This window comes from Pagrus major, chromosome 11 (assembly GCF_040436345.1).
Source record: "Pagrus major chromosome 11, Pma_NU_1.0".
Lineage (NCBI taxonomy): Eukaryota > Metazoa > Chordata > Actinopteri > Spariformes > Sparidae > Pagrus > Pagrus major.
The window spans coordinates 32,951,359-32,974,414 of record NC_133225.1 but is presented as its reverse complement, the minus strand read 5'-3'; the positions used below and the strand labels follow the sequence as shown (position 1 = coordinate 32,974,414).

The following is a 23,056-nucleotide window of genomic DNA, read 5'->3' as shown; positions in this document are numbered from 1 at the left end:
CACTATCTCACACTATCACATGTTAAATGTACTGCTCTCACACTATGTCACACTATCACATGTTAAATGTACTGCTCTCACACTATCACATGTTAAATATACTGCTCTCACACTATCACATGTTAAATGTACTGCTCTCACACTATCACATGTTAAATGTACTGCTCTCACACTATCACATGTTAAATATACTGCTCTCACACTATCACATGTTAAATGTACTGCTCTCACACTATCACATGTTAAATGTACTGCTCTCACACTATCTCACACTATCACATGTTAAATGTACTGCTCTCACACTATCTCACACTATCACATGTTAAATGCACTGATCTCACACTATCAAATGTTAAATGCACTGATCTCACACTATCACATGTTAAATGTACTGATCTCACACTAGCTCACACTATCACATGTTAAATGCACTGATCTCACACTATCACATGTAAAATGTACTGATCTCACACTATCTCACACTATCACATGTTAAATGTACTGCTCTCGCACTATCACATGTTAAATATACTGTTCTCACACTATCACATGTTAAATATACTGCTCTCACACTATCACATTTTAAATGTACTGCTCTCACACTATCACATGTTAAATGCACTGATCTCACACTATCACATGTTAAATGTACTGCTCTCACACTATCACATGTTAAATGCACTGCTCTCACACTATCTCACACTATCACATGTTAAATGCACTGATCTCACACTATCACATGTAAAATGTACTGCTCTCACACTATCTCACACTATCACATGTTAAATGTACTGCTCTCACACTATCTCACACTATCACATGTTAAATGCACTGCTCTCACACTATCTCACACTATCACATGTTAAATGCACTGATCTCACACTATCACATGTAAAATGTACTGCTCTCACACTATCTCACACTATCACATGTTAAATGTACTGCTCTCACACTATCACATGTTAAATATACTGCTCTCACACTATCACATGTTAAATATACTGCTGTCACACTATCACATGTTAAATGTACTGCTCTCACACTATCACATGTTAAATATACTGCTCTCACACTATCACATGTTAAATGCACTGATCTCACACTATCACATGTAAAATGTACTGCTCTCACACTATCTCACACTATCACATGTTAAATGTTGTCCTTTCAGGTCAGTCTGTTTATTCAGTTTGTTTAGAGAGAAAAAATCAACCAGTGAATTTCTTTCTCTAATGATTAACACTGAGTGCACCTTGAGAGTAATATAAAGTATTTATTTTAGATGGACCATTACTTCCTAGAAATACTCTTCATGGAATGACTGAGCATTTATCTGGAGATACTGAAACACTGGCTCCAGTATCTGATCATGGTGGCTGTGTGTAGGGAGGGGTAGCTGAGCATGGGCTTTGCCTGGATGAGTTGTGAGTGAATGTGAGCAGAGCAGGTTCACTAAAGCTAAAAGCTATGTGTTATTTGTTAGAGACCTGCTTATATTCTGGACCTGACAACAGTGTTAAACAATGCAGAGGCCAAGGGGAAACACCTGGCTGTCACCAGTGACGGCAGCTCATGGAGACGTGGATGTTGCTGTGCAGGATGCGTTAACCGTGCTACCTTTGACCAAGAAAATCAAAAAGAGAGGGGTGGGGCTTGTGTGGTCTCACAGAATTAGAACCAACATATCTTGCAGGCTTCAAGCTATGTGCTTATGGCAAAACACAGTGGATGAAAACACCAGTATCCTATGAGCGTGGGTATACGGGTGTGGTTTAGGTGTGAACCAGTGAGAGAAGCATCTGTTTATTTGAAAACAACAATGGCAGCTCCTGAAGAGGTGAGTGTAGATGCTATAGTATGAGTTCTATTGAAGGAGAGAGTATATTTCATTGAAGGAAGAGCAAAGAACGGCCTGAAGATGTGTCAGCTCTTCTCTCTACTGGCTACAGTAAGAGTTTGATATACCAAATGGCTCAGCTAGTGGTCGCGTCTGCTCTTACTCATTTCTGATTGGTTAAGGTTAGCCCATGATATACAGTAATCCAAAGATGGTTTGTCCAATCACCTGCCAAGTATCTTTTGCAAGTGGCTGCCCTTTTCCAAACAGTTTCTAAGGGCACCTTCCCACATGGGTCTGTGTAACAAACCATGTGCCACCTCAGATTATTTACAGCACACTTATAACTGAGAATGGATGACACGTGCCTAATTTAATACTTAAATCAGGAGAAGAAATAGAGGTCAAAGGCCAAAGGGGCAAGTGCTTGGATTAGTTTTTTTTCTTGGTTAAGACATGTCCATTATATGCCCTGTGTAATACAGGCAACATGTTGCCCTCTTTATTGTAAGTGAGAATTGCTCGCCTAGCGCATACACCAATGAAGTTTTCTGGCTTCCGCGTTAACTTCCTGGTTATGCAGCCCATTGAATATGTGCAGGAGAGTTTCCCCAGCTCCACGCATAGACTTTACATTGTGATGACATCATGGATTTTTAAAACACTTTGTTCTCACCTTGAGGGAAGTTTTACAAATATAAAGAAACCTCCATGGATCAAAAATTCATAATAGAAAAAGTCATAATCAAGCTTTTTTACAGTTCTTGGTGTCCTGTCACTTTTTTCTTTTACAGACGCAGGGGAATGTTTCACCGCAGTGGCCACCAGGCCAGATTGGAAGGCTGAGCAGCACCCTCAAGGGCCTGCTCCTGACCCTGTCACATCCTCAAACCGGTCCTACACCGCTGCTACCGTTCATGTGCATGTTGCATGTTGCAGACGCATAGCATTATTTTCTGAGGACGTGCACAACTGACAATCCAAACAGACACAGGATACACGAGCCAGCCCTCACATGTACCCCGAACGTGTTGTTAAAGCAAGTATGTGTTCGGCATGAAGACTCATTTATACTCATTTAAATATGGATAGGGACGAAGCCTTCTGTCTACACCCTGCGTTTATTTCATCTGTATTTCTGCACGCTTTCTAAATGCCCAGGGCATGTCTGGCCAATAGTTCAAGCGAGACATGACCACAGGACAAGAGGAAGATGGTTTTACGAATGGTGGAACTATTTCGGGAGAGGTAATGTGAGTTGGCGCTGTGGCGCTCTCTACTGGTTGTATGACTTAACATCCGTACCAACCTGAAGGACGCATTGAAGTATGTGGGCAGTGAAGGTAATATTGTTTGAAAGACATATCTATCTTTGTACGTAAGGAGAGCATATCTGAGCCTTTACAGTTTTCATGTGATTACTCACACTCGTAGATTTGTGAGATGCCGGTTTGCTTTGGCATATCCAGTACTCAACTTTTTGGGGGTCATCTTTGCAAATTTTGAAGTTATTCCAGACGTTTCACTTGTTTGACACCCTGCTAGTGTTATAACTTGAAAGTCTGGCTGTCGCATGGTCACGTGTCACTGTCCAAGGTTCAGTGCAGTGCTGATGACGCACAAAAGAATCCAGCTTTAATCCCCTTGACTACTAATGATCATTAATGCAATGCATAATAAATAATGTTGCACTTCTACTACTGGGTTATTTGGGATTTTTCGATGTAATGCACTAAAGACAAAAGCAAAAACAAAACCCATAGACGCCATCAAATACTGATGTGGGCGTGGATTTCCATGGCATTCAGGTCAGCCCGAATGATTTCAGCCTTCCAGTACGAAGTTTGTTGCTGATCATCTACAATACTTCTCTTGTGCCTCTCTTAACTGAAATGTTAGCATTATTTCCAATTTCTTGACCGTGGCATCAGTAAGCTGTGACAAAATAATATTGACTCGATGCTACTGACAACCCCAAAAGGGAATTTTGAGTTGTATGGAGATCTAAACCATTTAATAACGTATAAATAAGACAGAGATAAAAAACAAATCATAAGAAAAAACATACATGCAATTTTAACATAAAGTTGTTGTATAATCCAACACATTTTATGAAAACTGCCACTTTTCAAGTCAACCAAAATAAACGTGTTATTTGAATGGTTGTTGGTCCCTCCAAACAAAGAACAGTCCTGCTGTATTAGCTGTGGTTAAGCGTACAGTCTCCATCACAAAAACAGTTTGAATCAAACTCAAAAGAAGCAGGATCCATTCACAGGTTTGGAGGTTGGTTAGAACAGATAACAGCAGCTAGCTGAGAGTTGTGATCAATATTTAATTTATTTTATCATCATCACCACATCTGGCCAATAATAATATAAGAAATCTATAAAAGAGTCCTTCCACGGTCCTGTCTAATGAGAGCTGTGGGTAAGAGGCAGAGACAAGTTTTCACCACAGCTTCTGTATATTGAAGACATCATATCCTGTGACAACAGGCCAGTGTTCATCATCACCATCACTTTACTGTGGATGTCCATCTTTGGCACAGTTAGCTGCATGGTTTCAGCCCAGTGATGTTGTCCTCTGTCACATGACGGTCTTCCTACAATCAGGGATCCGGCAGTGGCTGAAACTGAATTATATGTGAGGGATCACCGAGCCAGCTGTTCCACTGGATGATTTTGGAACCGATAATGTGGAGCCGCTCTCCACATCTGCATATTTACAGGAATCAGTCAAAAAGAAATTACTGGATTTCAATAACTATAACCAGAATGACAATCAGTGTAATGTGGTGACAAACTGGTTCTGTCTTCTGAAGTGCCATGGAAAATAGTCCTGGTCCACCTTGGCTTTGACTATTCTTGTGTAGCATACAGGGCCTACAACTTGTTATTGTACAACCATGTGCTGCAGAATGACAAAGAAATGAACCATGAACCTTTTAGTGCAGTAGTTCAAAGCAGGTTATGACTGGTTCTGTGGAAAGACAACAGGGTAGATTTGGCTGTAGTGATCCACAAAGTGGACCTCCAGGCCCTGGGTGATGTAGTCTGGCAGGTCAGAGAAGTCCTTCCTGTTCTCAGCTGGCAAGATGATGCAGGTCACACCAGCACGACGGGCCTAGCAGGGACAAGACAGTCCAGGTCAGATTCTGGAGCACATTCATTAGAAACCTTGAAACTTATTTCAAAATTACGTTTACATAATGTTGTTGTGTCATGTTACGATATTATGTCGCCATTATGACATGACATTCAGACATACAGTAGAATTAAAACTGAAATAGCCTAGCTTGTATGCAATCATACAAAGTCCACTAATATTTTTCATTATTTCTTTCTATCACTGTGTACTAATCAAAGAGAAACTCAGCACCACAAATCTGCAGGCAAAGGCAGATGGTGTATGTATTCAAGTTGTGTCGCTCTGCACCATGATATGATGATATACAGTATACACTAATGCGCCACAACATCAAAACCACCTACTTAATATTGTGCAGGTTCCCTTTGAGCAGCCAAAACAGATCTGAGGTTATTTCTGGATAACCTCAGATCTTATGACCTGTGGTGTGGGGACATTTGTAGTGGATCCTCTAGGTCCTGTATGTTGGGAAGTGGGGCCTCTATAAGTTTGACTTGTTCTAGCACGTCCCACAGGGATGTGGGGAGTTTGGAGGCTAGGTCGACACCTTGAGCTCTTTGTTGTGTCCCCCAAGCTTTTTCTGAGCAGTTTTTGTGGTTTATCAGGACACACTGCCCTGCTGGGGGGTCACTGCCATTAGGTAGTGCTGTTGTGATGAGGGGGTACACATGGTCAACAACAGTGTTTGGATGGGTGGTGTGTGTCAAGTGGCTTCCACATGAGTACCAGGAAAGATTTTCCCCAACAAGGGACAGGACTCTGTAAAGAAGGTATTGATGCTTTGGGCTTTTGTATAAAGTTATTGGAACCTACATTTTGGATGCAGGACTCTTACCATCTGCAGCACCTGTGATAGCTTATATTTTAACACGTTTTTAAATCATCTCTTCTATCTGGGACTATTCCTTCACTGTGAAAAGCAGCACATGTACCTCCTGTGCATAAAAGTGGTAGCACCAGCTATCAAAACAACTTTTCTAAGCATTGCATTAGAAATCCATTCCAAATCCAAAATAATTACAGCAGAGATGTCAGATAGGCCGGACCACTGTGTTTAACCATATTATTTTACTGTTACAGTTGCTGTGGTATATTGATCACACAATAATTCTATGATTATAACGGTCACTTATGCTTTATGTGCCCCTGTGAACACGGTCCAGTTTAGTGGTTGTAGGTTGTGTGTGCGCACTGCTTTTGTTGTTATGGGAAGCATGGCCCAGTAAAGGAATGACTACACCCACAGTATTTAGAAATACCCGCGCCCTCTTAATGAACATGAAAGCTTGGAGACACCCACACAGCTGTGCACCCACACCTACCACTCTGCACTCACTGCACTTGTGTAGTGTCTCCAGAGGGAGCTGTGTGAAGTCCTATAAATGTCCTCAAGTGATGTCACTTGAGTCAGTACCAGTTGGATCTAGAAACTACAAGTTAGAAAATAAGAAATACCTGAGGGTGTGGAGGATGGATGTGAGCTTACCACACCTCTCTACCCCCTCCTCATCTCTGCTGTAGTTTAGCAGCTCAAGGCTACATTAGCATAATCATAACTGGGCCGAATAGTGCTGAGCTGCATTGTGGGTAATGCAGGTGCCAGGTTTTGACAAACAAGAAAGTTTGGAATAACAAAAGACATGTCAGAAGGCACTATTGAAGTGCAATGCTGAATTGGAGGAAGCACTCTTTTAAACACTGGATATATGAACTGAAGTCAGACTGGCTACTGTCAGATAACGTCGCTGTGTGTGTGTGTGTGTGTGTGTGTGTGTGTGTGTGTGTGTGTCTTGTACTTACAGCTATAGTTTTCTCTTTGATTCCCCCTACTGGCAGTATTTTGCCAGTCAGTGACACTTCACCAGTCATGGCTACGTTGTGACGCACTGGCTGGTCGGTTGCCAGGGACAACAATGCCGTGACAATGGTGCAGCCAGCGCTTGGTCCATCCTTGGGAGTTGCTCCCTAGAGACAAGTGACAGTTTCAGACAAACAGACAGGAATGATCATTGCTGCCAAAGCAGGATATTTTCAAACGTGCAGATTTATGCACTACTGTTTTGAAAATGCTACACACATAAAATGTATTTTCAGTTGCATACTATTTAGTAGTTAGTATAAACAAGTTAAAAGAATAAAAAGATGCTGCAGAGTGAACACTCTGCCATTCATTTACAGCACTGTGTTGCCATGGTTACCTCAGGAACATGCAGGTGCAGGTGGGAATTGACCAGGAAGAGATTTTCTGGTTCTTTGGTGATCAGAAAGGCTCTGGCAAAGGTTGAAGCAATCTTTGCACTTTCCTTCATAACGTCCCCCAGCTGACCTGCAGACAGGCATAAACATCTTCAGTATGCTTTCTGTTCAGAGAAGATATCAGAGCAGTGCTTGATTAACCTCTGGCCTGCAGGATGACTCAGTTCAAGGCCTTCCTGACTGACCTGTGACCTCCAGTGACCCCTCTCCTTTAGAGTCAGCTCCTCCAGAGGGACGGCGCAGTGACGTCTCGATGAACAGCGTCGTCCCTCCTACAAAAAGCAGGCAGACCTTCAGTATGTTACATTTTCTACTGACATAGGTGTGTGTGTGTGTGTGTGTGTGTGTGTGTGTGTGTGTGTGTGTGTGTGTGTGTGTGTTTGTCTCTCTCACCCAGAGCAGTCCAGGCCAGCCCCATAACCACACCTGGTGGAGTGACATTGTACATGCGATCCACTGTGAAAACAGGTTTACCCACATAGTCCTGCAGGTTGTCAGGTGTAACAGTCACTGAGGTGTTCTCAGCACTGACGATACTGAATGCCACCTTACGGAAAACCTGACAGATGAACAGAGAAAGGATAACATACAAAATAAGAATACTGGGGATGTGCTACTGTCCGCAGTGACTCACTGTGCCTTCCTTTGTATACATTACACTTTATATACACACGCACACACGCACGCACTCTCTCTCATACACGCAAACAGCATGTCCTGGTGGTCCACTCAAAGGATAAAAAAGGAGCAGGATTCAGTTATTGTGACATGCAGAATGTTCTGCTGACTAAGACTGAAGTCCAGATGAAACCTGATTCCACTGGCACATCTCTGTGAGCGTATGCAACGCGGTTTTGTTCTGTTCTCCATGCAGCTTCATATCCCACTGGGAGGGTTTCAGGAAGGGAGCGTCATGCCTGCCTGAGTTGCTTGGATTGTGTTTGTTTTGTCATTTTGCTTGATGTTTGTGCTTCTACGATGAGTGAGGAGGCTGTGTAGTTGAATGGTGCTTCTGACCTTGTTGTCTGCTCGGGGTGTTTCATTTAAAAAAAAACTGACTGGATTCTCTTTGCTGTTCAGTTGACAATGTTCAAAAGTTATCAACAAAATGTGAAGAAAAAGCCAGTTTGAAATTATGGTATCTATGTATTGTGTTGGAGAGATGTCTGCTGAATTTAGCATGCTAACCAGCTAGCTCCGCCCACTCTGGTCCAAAAATTCTACTAGTGTCTATAACACTAAAACTTCCCTGTTCACAGTTCTCCCAGTCTGGACCACTAGCTGCACAGCTAACTGGGCTAACTAGCTAAAGGCAGCGACAGTTAGCAGCAGTTAGCAGTAATTCTAGCTATATGCTGCCGCCTACTTGCTTGAGTATGAATTTAACAGGTGGTCAATTTTTACAAATTGCACCTTTAAAAGGCATCAACAGAGACAGTGTCAGAGCCACCACTTCAAACACACACACAGCCCTTCAACACCCCCAACATACAATGTCCCAGTATACCCTTTGTTTGTTAAAAAAAAATAGACTCTACGATATTCTCTGGTGAGCAGAGCAGAGAGCTGCCTCCTCTTTGTGAAATGCAGCCAGCTGAACCACGAGCATTGTTTAGAGCGGCCATGATCGGCTCTGGTGGCAATGTAGTGGCTGGAATGTGACACTTCTCAGTGGCCTAGTAATGCATGTGAACTCTGGTTTAGTAAACACAGAAGAACAGAACTTGACAACATTTTACCTTTTCTACTTGTTTCTGCAGATTCCTGACTCCAGACTCCCTGCAGTACTGTCTGATGAGCAGACTGAGGGCATCAGATGAGATGGAGGCCTTCTCCTCAGTCAGGCCACATAGAGAGCGGAGCTGAGGGACCAGGTAACGCTGGACAGAGACACATCAATGCAAATTAAAAATGTGATGTACTAGTAGGGCATATTGAATGTATATTTCCTACTTGCTCTTTAACTGAGAGAGCAAACAATCTGCTATTCTTAAAAATATACAATAATCAGAATAATGACATGACATTATTTATACAGATAACCCTTATTTCCCTATTTTTTCAGAGTCCGTGTTACCTCAGCAATAGCCAATTTCTCCTGGGCCACATATCCAGATACATTTATCATCTCCATCCTGTCTCGTAGAGGCTCTGGGATGGTGTCAGTCACATTGGCCGTGCAGATAAACAAAACCTTCATCGGAGCAGAGAGTGATGGATGGGTCATTATTTACTCCAACTGTGGAATTGTACAAAAAGAACACACACTCTTCTTACCTTTGACAGATCTACGGGAACATCGAGATAGTGGTCCAGGAAGTTGGCATTCTGTTCAGGATCCAGAAGCTCTAGTAATGCAGAGGACGGATCGCCCTGGTAACCACGACCAATCTTATCTACCTGGTAATGACAGGTCAGAGAATGACACATTATCATCATTATTCTCCAGCACAATACCCGACCTACAAGGCTCATCTCCCCACTATTACTTTACTCACACACACTCACACGGTCCAAAAGTCTGACACAACTGGTCAGATTACTTCTGTTTTACATTTCTTTCAAATACAAAATCATTTTTCATCACAGACGATAACATCAGCTTAAACTGGCATTGGACACCTTTTTGGCTTCTACTTCTCACTCTGCAGTAAATACTGATGTCACAGTGTAATGTCTGTAGAAAAATGATACCCTCTGCGTAAGACTGGTTCCTTTCAACATCACTTTCACTCTGCTATTCAGTCTGACACCAGGCTGAATTTTCCTGGAAAACTGAAGGATGAATACGGCACAAAGATAGCACGTCTGCTATTGCACAACCTAAACAGGTGGAGGCATTGTTTTCCCCTATCCCCAAGTAATGCTGGAACAACTGGAAGAACCATGGAAACTCTACACTGCAAAAGAAAAAGAACCCCGCTGATGGAGGAGGCAAAGAAGGTGAAGTGAAGTGATAAAAAACAAGGTAAAACAGGGGTCAAGGGACGGCATTCACTGGATGGAGAGGGCTTGTTTTACTCTGCCTGTTCACAGCACTGAGATCAGGGTTTCTAGCTCGCGTTGGGATTCTTATGTGTGGTTTATGCATTGGACAGTAGCCATGCTGCTAGTGGTAGCCATGTTGCTAACACTGTGTTTGTAACAGCAGGGCCAACAGTAGTACCACAGGGTGGCAGTAGTTGTAGTAGTTGTAGGGACTTGGCTTGAGAAGCAGTAAAAGGCCCACTCAGACCAATCAATATGGAGCGTGGACTGATAGCTGTAGAGGTGCCAGTTCACATCCTGGGCACTGCCAAGGAGCCCTTGGGCAAGGCACCAAACCCTTTAAAGCTCGGGGCGCCTGTTACAGCTGTTGTTTACAGTGCAGCCCCTCGCTCTGACACCTCTCCACACTAATGCATGAGTATAGGTCCTGTTTGTGCATGTGTGTGTATGTATGTTGGCCAGGGGGAGCACACGACTCCTTTGTGCTGTAGAATAGTTCCGCGGGGATGCGTCTGGCTCAAGGAGCTGGTGGAGATGGGTGGCTGATTGGTAAATCATTTGTAATTCTAAAAAACACTGTCCAGTTTAACTTTTATAAAACTCCATTTTATAAAAATGTAACAGGTGACCGAGGTTATGCCCTCGATCCATGGCTGATGACCCCCTCGCAAATCCCTAGACGAGACAGGAGCGCTCTTACAACCACCGGCAGACCCGCTCCGTGGTAAGAGCGCACAATTGGGCTGAAGGCCAGGTGGATGTGGCCTGACACTGTGTTTTCGACGTTCCTAAAACGCCAGTGCTGACGCTGTGGACGGTCACATGTTTACGTTGTTTTATTTGATTGAATAATACCTGAAGTTCACTGCTGCTGACATTCTTCTTCTTCTTACTACCCTTATTTGGTGGCATCTCTCCAATCGCTGTGCCAGTGTAGGCTATTTGCACACGGCACAACACCTGCCCTTATATGGTGTTTAGTGGGCATGACCTATGCTAATTACAAACCACATTTAAGAGAATGTTGCTGCATGAGGCCCAATGTTAGAGATTTCCAATGCGGTCTCAGGCTTTTGGACCCTACTGTATATACATATATATGGATACACTCAGTCATCTACAGTGACTTAAGTTAACTAGTTGGCAGAACAAATCTGTCCATTGCAGACAGTAAATATGACATGAGCAGACTTAATCCAGTATTATTAATGTTGCTCTGATACAGATTTATATTAAACTCAACAGACAACTACAGGAGCATCATCAATATACTGACCTCATCTATTAGCACCAGAGGGTTCTCTGTCTTGGTTTTCTTCAGACACTGGATAATCTTCCCTGGCATGGCTCCTACATATGTCCTCCTGGACACACAAACACATTTTAGAAAATCTGTTAATGGAATTTCGGCTGATGCAAAGTCTTCTAATGCAGAGTCATGGTTGTAGACTGCCTCTCTGCTTCCTGTGCTGGGGCCTATTCTTTCCCCAAGAGCTTAGAGAGAGAAAAGAAATTATACTCTATAGATTTATGCAATATAAGACTAACATTATATGTTATAATATCATATCAGCAACAACAAACAGATCATTATAAGTTATTGTTATCTGCCCTGAAATTTTACATGAGTGCATCTCTAGTTGTCACACATCACATAGTTGTTTTTGTTATGTTAAATCCAGTGTCCAGCTGTTGCCTCATCAATCTTGATAACCATTTCCCACCCAGCATCTGCCTAATACCAGGGACAGAGCTCTGCACAGGATACTGACACTGTCAGTTATCATCAGTAATAATGACAGTATAGACTTCCAGACCTGTGTCCTTTAATCTCAGCCACATCGGTCATGCCTCCGACGCTGAACCTGAAGTACTGTCTGTTGAGGGCTCTGGCTATTGAGCGGGCAATGGAGGTCTTTCCTACACCCGGAGGACCATAGAAACACAGGATCTTCCCCTGGGTGGAGCCACGTAGCTGACTCACTGCGATGAATTCCTGCACAAGGACAGAGAGGCATTCAGGCTCATTTCTACCAGAAAAACCTGCACAGTTTTGAGGAGTTGATAGATGTATCTGAACATTTGCCATCTGAGTAAAGAAGCAACTTTTCAATCCTTGTCATTTTAAATGTTGTGTTTGCATTTGCTGACCAATATGCGTTTCTTGACATCGTCCATTCCATAATGGTCTTCTTCCAGAACCTCTTTGGCTGTCACCAATGATAGGTTCTCTTCACTGTTGGTACCCCAGGGCATGCTGGTCAGCCAGTCCAGGTAGTTACGCGTTACACTGAAACACACAGTTGTTGTTCTTTGTTTGTTGTAGTGTAAAGCAGAACATAAATATGTTCAGTATCCTCAGTGTGAAACGTGTCCTGCAAACATGCTGATGGCACTTCCTTCCTCATAAAACAAAATTCAAATTCAAAGTCATTTTTTGGAACATCGTAGATCTTGCTACTCTTCTTTCCTCACTGCAACTGATACTTTCTTGGCATGTAATCACTATATGTTAACCCTTGGGAAAATGTGAACCGAACAAGCTACAGCAGCAGTTTCAGATCTGCAGGTTGAACAGATGATATGCATCATCTTCTGTTAAAGCTGCTGCAGTGACATAAATGCTACTTGCACGCATTAGTTCACTTTACTATGGTCTGGCCTAGAGTAGAGCTGCACAATTAATTGCAAAATAATCGAAATTGCAAGAAGCTGCAGTTATTTGACAAAGGTAAGATGTGCTGCCTACAAATCATCTTATCCTGATGTAAGAAAACGTGTGTTTGGTACAGACCCCAACAACTGTCACATCATCATGATTTTAATCGTTTCTTTAAGTAAAAGTGAGAAGTGTCATGCAATAATGATCATATGTACAGCCCTAGCCTAAAGTATCCAACATGGAAAAAATGAATTTCCTGTGCAGCATGAATGTCCTGGTGAAACTGGAAGTAATCTTTGAGAGATCATGAATACTAATAACAAAAAAATACACAAAAAAGACCAACTTGAACTCTGACGAGTGGTTGTCCAGCAGTCCCAGTTTGTTGAGTTCTTCATTGATGACGTCCATTATGTGCTGAGGGACAGTCCTCTCTTTGAGTCTCTCTCTAAACTTCTCCTCGATAGCTTCTTTGTCCTCTTTTTCCAGACCCAGCTCCTGAAAACCCACAGCCACTCACATTGTTTAAATGGGTCCAAGTTCACAGACCTTGCTCTGTCTCTAGTCTCTGTTCTGGGATCAGCCTCACTGGTGGAAATCACAGCACAGCTAACATAAAGATACCATCACCGTACTGTATGCTGCCTATCAATGTACAGCTGATCGTGTGATATGCAGCATTTTACAGTCACATTGGTGATGTGATTGTCTCACAGTAACACACAAACTGTAAAAAACATTCTGCAATTCAGTACAGTGGCCCTGCAATTACTGCATAGGACAGGGTCCCTTTAAGGAAAACATGGGGTCCACGTGCCTACCTTTTTAATGATCTTGAGCTGCTCCTGCAGCAGGTACTTCCTGTGAGTCTGTTTGATCTTCTCTTCCACCTGTGAGCAGAGCAGGAAGACAGATGAATGACTGAGAGAGATAGGTGATGAGTATCGTAGCCGATAAATGTTGATCTCTGATGACCTCTGACCTCTCGGCCCAGTCGCTGCTGCAGTTTACTCAGCTCATACTCCTTCTTCAGCAGAGACAGAGCCTTGTAGAGACGCTTCGGGATCTGCAGAGACACACAGCAACAGGTTTCGAGGACATGCACATACAGTAATATGTCAACCTAAATGTAAAGAAATAAACCAGTGAAGGTGGATGATCTGATCTAACAGACAAAAAGTATTAAAAGGGAAGTCCTTTTGTTTTCCCGGGATAACTTAGGATGCACAATTACAATTTTTTTTTTTTTTTAAGTCCGACTTGCCAATCCTGATTTTGATCAACTCCCATTTTCTTTCTAAGAACTATAATTGACAGTATACACACACATCTGTATGTTCTGAATAAAACATGGACTATTAAATAGGCCTTACTCTTACATTTTCTCCAAAACTGCACCAGAAAACAGGACCTTCTCTCATTCTTCAAAATAAAGTGCTCCTTTTACTGGACAGAACTTTTTGTACAAATACAATCAAACTGAAAATGGATTGCAGTGTATCCCACTTTATCTGTTGGAGTGTTGATGATGAATTGAGGACTTTCTCAGTCTGAGGAGGGAAGCTGCTCTGTAGTCTGGTGGTACAGCAGCAGATACTTCTGTATCTGTTGTCAGATGGCAGCAGGGTGAACAGACTGTGGCTGGGTGGGTGTTGTCTTTTAGTATCTTTGGGCTCTGTGCAGACATCTCACTTCACTGATGTCACTGATGCTCTGTAGATGGTACCAGTGATGTTCTGGTGGTTTTAATCACCTGTAGAGCCTTTCTGTCCTGGGCTGTGATGAACCATGCCAGTTTGTGATGTTTCCAGTCAGGATGCTTTCTATTGCTCCTTTGTAAATGTTTACAAGAATTTGGCTTGGGGTCTGCTTGTAAGGAAGTCCCCAGTTGCAGAGTGTTGTACTGCAGCTCAGAGTGTTTAGTGTTTCAATCAGCTTCATGGTGAGATTGTGTTGAATGCTGAGCTGAAGTCAACAAACAGCCTCCTGATGTAGCTGTTGTTATTCTCCAGGTGTGTGAAGACTGAGTGAAGGGCAGTAGATATGACATCCTCTGTGGATCCGTTGGTTCTGGAAGCATACTGGTGAGGGTCCAGGCTGACAGGGATGTTGGCTTTGATACGCTGGAGAACCAGTTTTGGGGTCCTCCAACCCCTACTGGTCTCTTCCTCTTCCTGCCTTTGGTTTTTTATTTGCATTCAAACTAATCAATGCCTTCCTTTTTTTAATTTTTTTTTTATAGTATGACCTACAAACTGGACTGGGATTATTTTTTGTCTACAGTATACAGTTGTGGTCAAAAGTTTACATCAAGTAAACAAGTTTGGTTCAATAATGAATTCATTACAGGTCGTCTGATAATGTGACCAATTCTGCTGGATCAAAAATAAACAAACAACAACTTGAACAATCAATCCCGGTTGATTATAGAAAGTTGTGTGAATAAAATGTTCTGTGTAGCATGGCCTCTTGGCATGGTACTGCTGATCTAATCAGCAAGACATCAGGCGACAAGTAATAAAAGGGGAAGTCCTTTTGTTTTCCCATGATAACTAGAGATTACAATTACAATTTTCTTGGCTGGTTCTTGTTCTTTTTTTTTTAAAGTTTGACCTGTCGATTCTGATTTGCATCCTTCTTTGTAGCATGGCCTCTTCTTTGGTTTGGGTGCTGACTTGGGTGCTGAACTTTCTACCAGAAGCTTGTGGATGGCTATTAAAAGCACCTAACTAAGGTGAAAGTGGTCAAGAGACATTTAACCAAATATTAGAATTACTGCCAGCAGATCTGGTCACATTTTCAGAAGACCTATAATACATACCAAACTTCATGAACGTTTTTTGTGATTTCCATCACAGAAAAATGTTCTTTATAAAAGGTTGGAAATTCTTGTTTTTCCATTTGCCAAATTCACCACTTAGTTCACATCTATAAATTTGTTCTCTTGTAACTAAACATACTGCTTGAAAAAAAAAACAATCTCTTACATCTCACCTTTGTGTCATTTGTCCAGATGTGTTTTTTTTTGTTGGTTTTTTTTTTTAATTGTAGAATGGTCTTACTGCTGACTCGTCTGGCTGATGGGGTAAAAAAGAAGCACCTACCATGACTGTGGTTCACAACAACCACAGTTACAGTGGGCGTTTCCTTTCCCTACTAATGCTAATACTACCATTCTCGCCCTGCACATCAGAATGTGGAGAACAGGACGTGGTACTTGAAATCAAACTTGGGCAAGCTGTATAAAGTTGACACTCATGCTTAATGTGAACAGTTTTCAAACAGTATGGTTCTGTTGAAGTTGCTGGTTTGGTAACTGCTGATTGATTCAACTTTCCCGCCTCTGTTAAAGAGCAGCACACAGCCACTTCCCCCAGCTTTCATATAACACAAAGTAGATAGGACAGTCCCAAACAGGCCTTTAAGCATGCAGACTGCTCACATTGATCTCCTCCAGGACATCCTGTAGTTCATGCGACTCTGCTCCAGTCAGAGCTGCTCCCATGTCGCTGAGGTAGATGGGATTATCGACAACTCTCTGACCAGCCTGCATCATCTGGAGGACCGACTCTCTGACACACACACACACACACACACACACACACACACACACACACACACACACACACACACACACACACACACACACACACACACGTTTAAATAATTTTTCCAGGACATGTCTTTTTCTCCTACATGTGGAATGTATGTATTAGGAAGCTGTGAAAAAAGAACCAAGTAGTTGTCAAAAATAAGAAAATGGCTTTACTAACTTTAATTAGCCTATAGGCTGAGTGGAACTGCAAGATGTAAAATGTAAATACACATTTTTATAAGGACAGACTGTGGACAGGAGTTAAGTGTCAGAACTGACCTGTAGAGGGGGTTGAGTGCGATGATGTCCCTGATGGTCTTCACTATCTCTGCTGTCAATGCCTACGGGACACAAACATCACAGAGATGATAGTTTTTACATTTTACTGCTGTCATGAATATTTTTTGTGACAAAGTAGTTTGTGTGCTTGTTCCATCAGATAAAATGAGAGCTGTAGAAATCATTGGAACTGAAAACTGCCATGATATACATGTTCTTCACAAGTTTTCAGCACGACTGTGTTATAATGTGTGTTTTGTACCTTGACCTCCTCTGTAACAGTGAACTGTTCATGTTGAATATTGTCCACTTCGACCATCAGAATGTTGGAGGAGGGCAGAGGCTGGAGCTCTGGACTCAGGTCTGCTTCTGAAATCTGAAAAACAACACTGTTGAAATTCTTACTATCAATATGAAAATGTCTATAAACTATAATTACATGTACTATCAGCCCTAATAACCTGTGGCTTTGGCTCTACGCAGTTGCAGCAGTTTGATGTCAAGAGCGCTGCAACAGCGTGCTGCCCTTCTTTTCTTCTTGGGTTAGCAAATCAAGTTTAAGAGTACATACCACCACATACTGTATCGCAGCAGATGTAGATGAATGAGAGTGGTTTTGTATTACTGGCTGTATTTATTGGCTAGAATTTCATCCTTGGCCAGTAGCTGATAACTTACATTTCCCATTATTGGGCTGATAATCTCTAACCTGATGTAAATCAGGCACTCATCCATTGTAAATGTTCCCCTCTGTGTTCAGTTAGGTCAGGTTTGTGTTTGTTAGTAGGGATGCACAATATAAATCAGTTCAATGATGATCAGTCCGACTTTGGAAAATAGAAGTAGAAGAAAACAGAAGAAGATGAAACAGAAGAAGAAGAAACAGAAGAAACAGAGGAAGACGAAACAGAAGAAGAAGAAACAGAAGAAACAGAGGAAGACGAAACAGAAGAAACAGAAGAAGACGAAACAGAAGAAACAGAAGAAGAAGAAACAGAGGAAGACGAAACAGAAGAAACAGAAGAAGAAGAAACAGAGGAAGACGAAACAGAAGAAGAAGAAACAGAAGAAACAGAGGAAGACGAAACAGAAGAAACAGAAGAAGAAGAAACAGAAGAAACAGAAGAAGACGAAACAGAAGAAACAGAAGAAGAAGAAACAGAAGAAACAGAAGAAGACGAAACAGAAGAAACAGAAGAAGAAGAAACAGAAGAAGAAGAAACAGAAGAAACAGAAGAAGACGAAACAGAAGAAACAGAAGAAGAAGAAACAGAAGAAACAGAAGAAGACGAAACAGAAGAAACAGAAGAAGAAGAAACAGAAGAAGACGAAACAAAGAAAACAGAGGAAGATGAAACAGAAGAAGAAACAGAAGAAACAGAGGAAGATGAAACAGAAGAAGAAGAAACAGAGGAAGAAGAAACAGAAGAAGAAACAGAAGAAACAGAGGAGGACGAAACAGAAGAAACAGAAGAAGAAACAGAAGAAGACAAAACAAAGAAAACAGAGGAAGATGAAACAGAAGAAACAGAAGAAGAAACAGAAGAAGACGAAACAAAGAAAACAGAGGAAGATGAAACAGAAGAAACAGAAGAAGAAGAAACAAAGAAAACAGAGGAAGATGAAACAGAAGAAACAGGAGAAGAAGAAACAGAAGAAGATGAAACAAAGAAAACAGAGGAAGATGAAACAGAAGAAGAAACAGAAGAAGACGAAACAAAGAAAACAGAGGAAGAAGAAACAGAGGAAACAGAGGAAGAAGAAGAAGAAGAAGAAGAAGAAGAAGAAGAAGAAGAAAAAGAAGAAGAAGTAGTACCATACCATGCATCTCTATTTGTTAGGTCTGTTTAGTCTGTTTGAATCAATTTATGTTAAGCTAGCAGAGTTTAACAAGTTCTGTTGAGTAGACCTCTTTGTGTTTTGTAATTTTGGGGTGGATCAGCTGTCTTGTCTGCCAGCTATGTCTCTCACAGTCTCCCACATGAAAAGGATTGATACAAATAACCCTCTATTCCATTCCACTCCATCTGTAAATGCTCATAGATACCAGCCACCTCAATAAGCCTGTTTTTCTTTTTTATCAAGCTCCATGCATTGTTTCCTGAGAAATTAACAAAAATGTCAAAATCTCACAATTTTAAAGAAAGTGAGAAACTAGAATTACTGCCTCGTGGTTCATGCCTCCACACACCAGTCAAGTTGTCACAAATGGATTAATGTAGCCACAGCAGAACATAACAATTTTATCAGACCTCCCAGAAGAATTTTGGGTCATTAGTGCTAATGATGATACTAATTACAAAGTACACATGAGGAGCAGAGTGCTGCAATTGTGGAATTAAAAGGTTTTCCCAGTTCTATCATGTGTACTGTTATTTGTTTCCTTATTTGTATATTTACAGTGTGACCTACAGGGGAGATCTGGAACATTATTATGTTTTGCCAACGTTCAATTAATCTATTCAGGGTCCTCAGAACAACAAATTGCTATTGTGCCCTACGTAACACCCCAACATCACCTACTGTACCTCTCTTGATGCACACTGTATGTGCCTTGTCACCTCCAGGTTTCCATTAAGTACACACAGCAGTGCAAACTACACATGACAGCTTTATCATTTACCCAGAGACCAAGAAGTTTAACTGCTGTCCTACACTGGAACAGCTCCACCTGTGTCCCGGCTTTCTGTGAGTCAATAAGTTCGTAGTAATTCAGCTCATATTTCTTAAAGCTAATTTCTCTCTATGATATGAGCTCCTGTTTCTGTCAGCTGCTGTGTGTCTGCACAGTATCACCCTTAAGGCCAGTCATAGACTATTTTATCAGTAAAATATAATGTCAACAATTAATGACATGGGTTTTAGTAACCACGCTTCAATTGGCTAGCCTGTGTTCCATCTGTTTGTCCACTTCTGGATAAGCCAGGAGCTGGACGGAGTCAGACACTGCCAAGACGGTGACAACACTGAGCTTGGGTGATGTCACAGAGACAACCTCCAAGTTTGATATAGTCCATGCTAAAGTGTTTGAATAATGCTTGAGGGCTATTGACTGACAGCATGTGTAGAAGGCTGAGGAGGTGGCATGTGACGGTCACGTTACAGACCTTGTCCTCCAGCTGCTCTGCCGGAGAACTTGGCTGGTCCTTGCGGCCTCGTTTAGCTTTGCGTCTTGGTGGAGGTTGGGGTTGGGACTCAGACTCTGACCACTCAGGGGATGTCCCTGTCTCCTCAGGCTCCACCTCCAGCTGTCTTGTGATCTGAATCCTGACAGACCAGAGAATACATATAGCAGAGGCTACAGAGTGCCATGGAGAGGATTATTCCAACCAATCACTACATCGTTTACCAGTCACCAGTGTTTCTAACCTGCGGTGTCCCATGACAATCATCCTCAGTTTGTCTCCCAAGTCCTGCATCTCATGAATCTGAACAAAGGTCCCTGTAGAGTAGATGGCATCTAAAGACTCCACCACATCTGACTCATTACTGCAAGAGACACAAACAGTCATTACTACCAACACGCAGGCAGTACGTCAAGTTCTTAGCACATTTCACTGATAACTACGGACAGTCAATAGTTAGTACTGAGGCACTGTCCTAGGAAGTACATCACATCAATTGATGGCATTTTTCTAAATGGATAAAAAATACATTGCATTCCTGAATCTGCTTCAAAAATAAAAGTATCCTGTTTCGCACCCGATAAAGCTTTTATTGTGAAGCAGCAGCAACACAAAATGTTCAGTTTGCATTACATTAAAGGATAGCAGCTAGCCCATTAACAGGAAGTTTTACAAATCAGGTAAAAGCCAATAAGATCAGACTGTAAAGCACACGGTCAAGGCAACAGATGTCCCTCCCAGGCCTGTATCCACCAGAGGAGGGAGTCGTCACACTTACCTGTCATCCTTTTTCAAGAAGACTCCAGCATACGGCTGAGCCAGACGAACCTTCCTCCTCAAGAGCTCCATCAACGCTTTATTCTTCACCTAACAGGAAGACAAAAATAAGCACATCAAACACACACAGCACTTGTAAACACACAACTCAGATCTTAGGTCTTTGCCTGCAATAACAAATCTGTAAGTCATGCTCTGTAACATGGAGGGAGACACAGCACTGCTCCTCTGTTATAAACAGTGTGTTCAGTAGTCTTCTCAGGGCTGGACAGTGGGACACAGGAATCAGTCTGTGCAATGAATGAAATGACTGCAGCAGCAACAGTGCAGTCTCTCTCTCTGTCCATTCATTATTAATATGAAGAAAAGATATTTCAAACAATGTGTGCATCAATCAGTAGCTGTTATGTTCATTTGAACTGTGTTGAGTAAAATCCCCCTGCAGAGACTGAACTGTCTCATACTACAATGGTCTTGACTTTTTATGCTCATGTTGTGGCCTGTGCTGCTCCACCCCCGTCACACCAGTGCTATCTGTCAAAACAGGAAATGTGCTGCCCAGCCTTTTATTTTATGGAACATTTCATTTACATGTTCTGTAGGAAAGAAAACCCTGGCCAGGCATTTGAATTTCTATCAGAGACTGTGTAAATAAAAGTGACATCTGTGTCACCAGCCTGAAAATATGGAGTTATGAGGGGACGGTCTTGGAAATGACCACACAGGGAACACAGTTTAGGGACTTTCCAATGATTGATCATATTATTGCCATGATAAAGCAAACACACGTGTCTTTGTTTTTTAAGACAACACTTTATGTATTTGGTTGTAAAGCGGTTGTTGAAAAACACATCCTAGATATATAACTGTGGACAGCTTTACACTGTGTGGTCCAGCTTCAAACTGCACTCGACCTTTAGGTCTCCACAGGAACAGTCCAACACAAGAGACTCCCACTAACAGAGTCCTTTTCCTCTACATGAAGACCAGGAGACTTCATCTGAGGAGCAGCAGGGTCACTCAATGCCAACTCACAACTCTTCTCAGTTCATGTCAGGGACTTCTAACAAGAACAAGCAAACTCCTAGAGCTGTACTGCTGATGCTTACTCCAACAGTATTTTAGTTATGATTTGAAGTCTGGTCCTCGAGCTGAAGATGATTGCTGTCATGAGTCTTTGTGCTACTGTAAGTCACCAACTGCTTATTTTTCACTGGGTTGGTTGAATTTGTACTGAACACTGTGGAAACCCTCAGCATAGTGAACAACATGGATTCATTTTAATAGTTGCTTCATATTTCACAGTAATCAAACTAATATCAATAAATCATTTTGCACCTCTCATTCTTAAACATGTATATCCAAGAGTTTCAGTCCAAAAGGTTTCATCATACCCTTCAGCCCAATGTCAAGAGGACATGTAACGTTACATCATCCTCACCTCTATGATCTTGATGAAGCGGGGGAACACCGGGTTCCTGCTCACAGCGATCAGCGGCACGTTGGGAAATATCTCCGGGACCATCATGGGGGTGAGAGCCGTCATCTGAGCTCCACTGTACGGCACACCCCCATCTCCCCCAGACTCTTCTCCCCCGGAGCCTTGACTTTCCCCGCCGTCCTCTCCAGAGAAGCCTGCACCGCTAGCCCGGTTCCCGAACCTCCTGTCCAGGCTCACGTAGGGTGGAGGGGTCGGTGTCAGGAGATCGGCTGGGCCGCGGAGAACAGCCCCGACCCGCATCCAGCGGTGAGATCTGGGGGTCAGCCTGCAGCCAGCTTTCGTTGATGCGCTGACTTGGATGTTGGAGAAGCGGTTTGTGCATGTTTTATGTGAGGTCCTGGTGCTGGTATAGAACCACGGGGGCTGGAGCTGGCTCTGGGCCGGAGTACCGCTCAGGGGGTACCGAACACAGCCGGTTCTGAACGACACTGACGAGTTTGGTTTTACAACAAGGGCAGAATTTCTGTACAGCTGTCTCGCAGCGCCGAGCATCCTTATGCAGGTGGCCATGTTGGTCTAGAGCTTTCTGAAACACGTGACCAACCTTCTTCCGTCGATGTTTGATGACGTAGTGGTTATATGTCTATGGTTGCATATGGTTGCATTTTACTCTGGTGCGTTCCATTGCACTCGGAACTTCTTTAATTTCCTTCATTAATATATCACATCATTACAATAATAACAGCAATGCGAACTTATCTTACATAGTTTTCTTCATAAGAGAAGATTATATCTCTTTTAAGTTAATCTTGGTCACACGTAACATTTCAAACACATTTATAACATCAATCCAATTTTCTTTTATACATGAATGCATTCATAAAGTAGATGTAGAATAGTTTCAGTGACAGTATTACAGAATACACAGGATTCAGAAATATTGATT

The 23,056-nt window shown here is 42.2% G+C and overlaps 1 protein-coding gene across 1 annotated transcript; it reads right to left on the bottom strand.

The window, feature by feature from the left end:
* Positions 1-4,158: 4,158 nt before the first annotated feature.
* On the bottom strand, positions 4,159-22,705 carry lonp1 (lon peptidase 1, mitochondrial). Its single transcript, XM_073476717.1, has 21 exons — positions 22,111-22,705; positions 20,671-20,759; positions 20,137-20,256; positions 19,875-20,034; positions 17,030-17,143; positions 16,768-16,829; positions 16,336-16,465; positions 13,876-13,959; positions 13,715-13,783; positions 13,240-13,391; positions 12,383-12,521; positions 12,049-12,227; positions 11,508-11,595; positions 9,521-9,643; positions 9,321-9,437; positions 8,983-9,123; positions 7,637-7,802; positions 7,429-7,515; positions 7,186-7,313; positions 6,788-6,952; positions 4,159-4,963 (listed from the first exon to the last, which is right to left on the bottom strand). The coding sequence occupies exons 1-21, from the start codon at positions 22,678-22,680 to the stop codon at positions 4,808-4,810; spliced, it is 3,039 nt and encodes a 1,012-aa protein (XP_073332818.1). The 5' UTR covers positions 22,681-22,705; the 3' UTR covers positions 4,159-4,807.
* Positions 22,706-23,056: the final 351 nt, after the last annotated feature.

Coding starts and splice junctions, on each gene's coding strand:
- lonp1 (XM_073476717.1), bottom strand. CDS start 22,680: ATGGCCACCTGCATAAGGATGCTCGGCGCTGCGAGACAGCTGTACAGA. Junction 17,144..19,874: donor CAGAGCAGCTGGAGGACAAG/GTCTGTAACGTG, acceptor GTTGTTTTTCAG/ATTTCAGAAGCAGACCTGAG. Junction 7,314..7,428: donor GGGGTCACTGGAGGTCACAG/GTCAGTCAGGAA, acceptor GCCTGTCTGCAG/GTCAGCTGGGGGACGTTATG.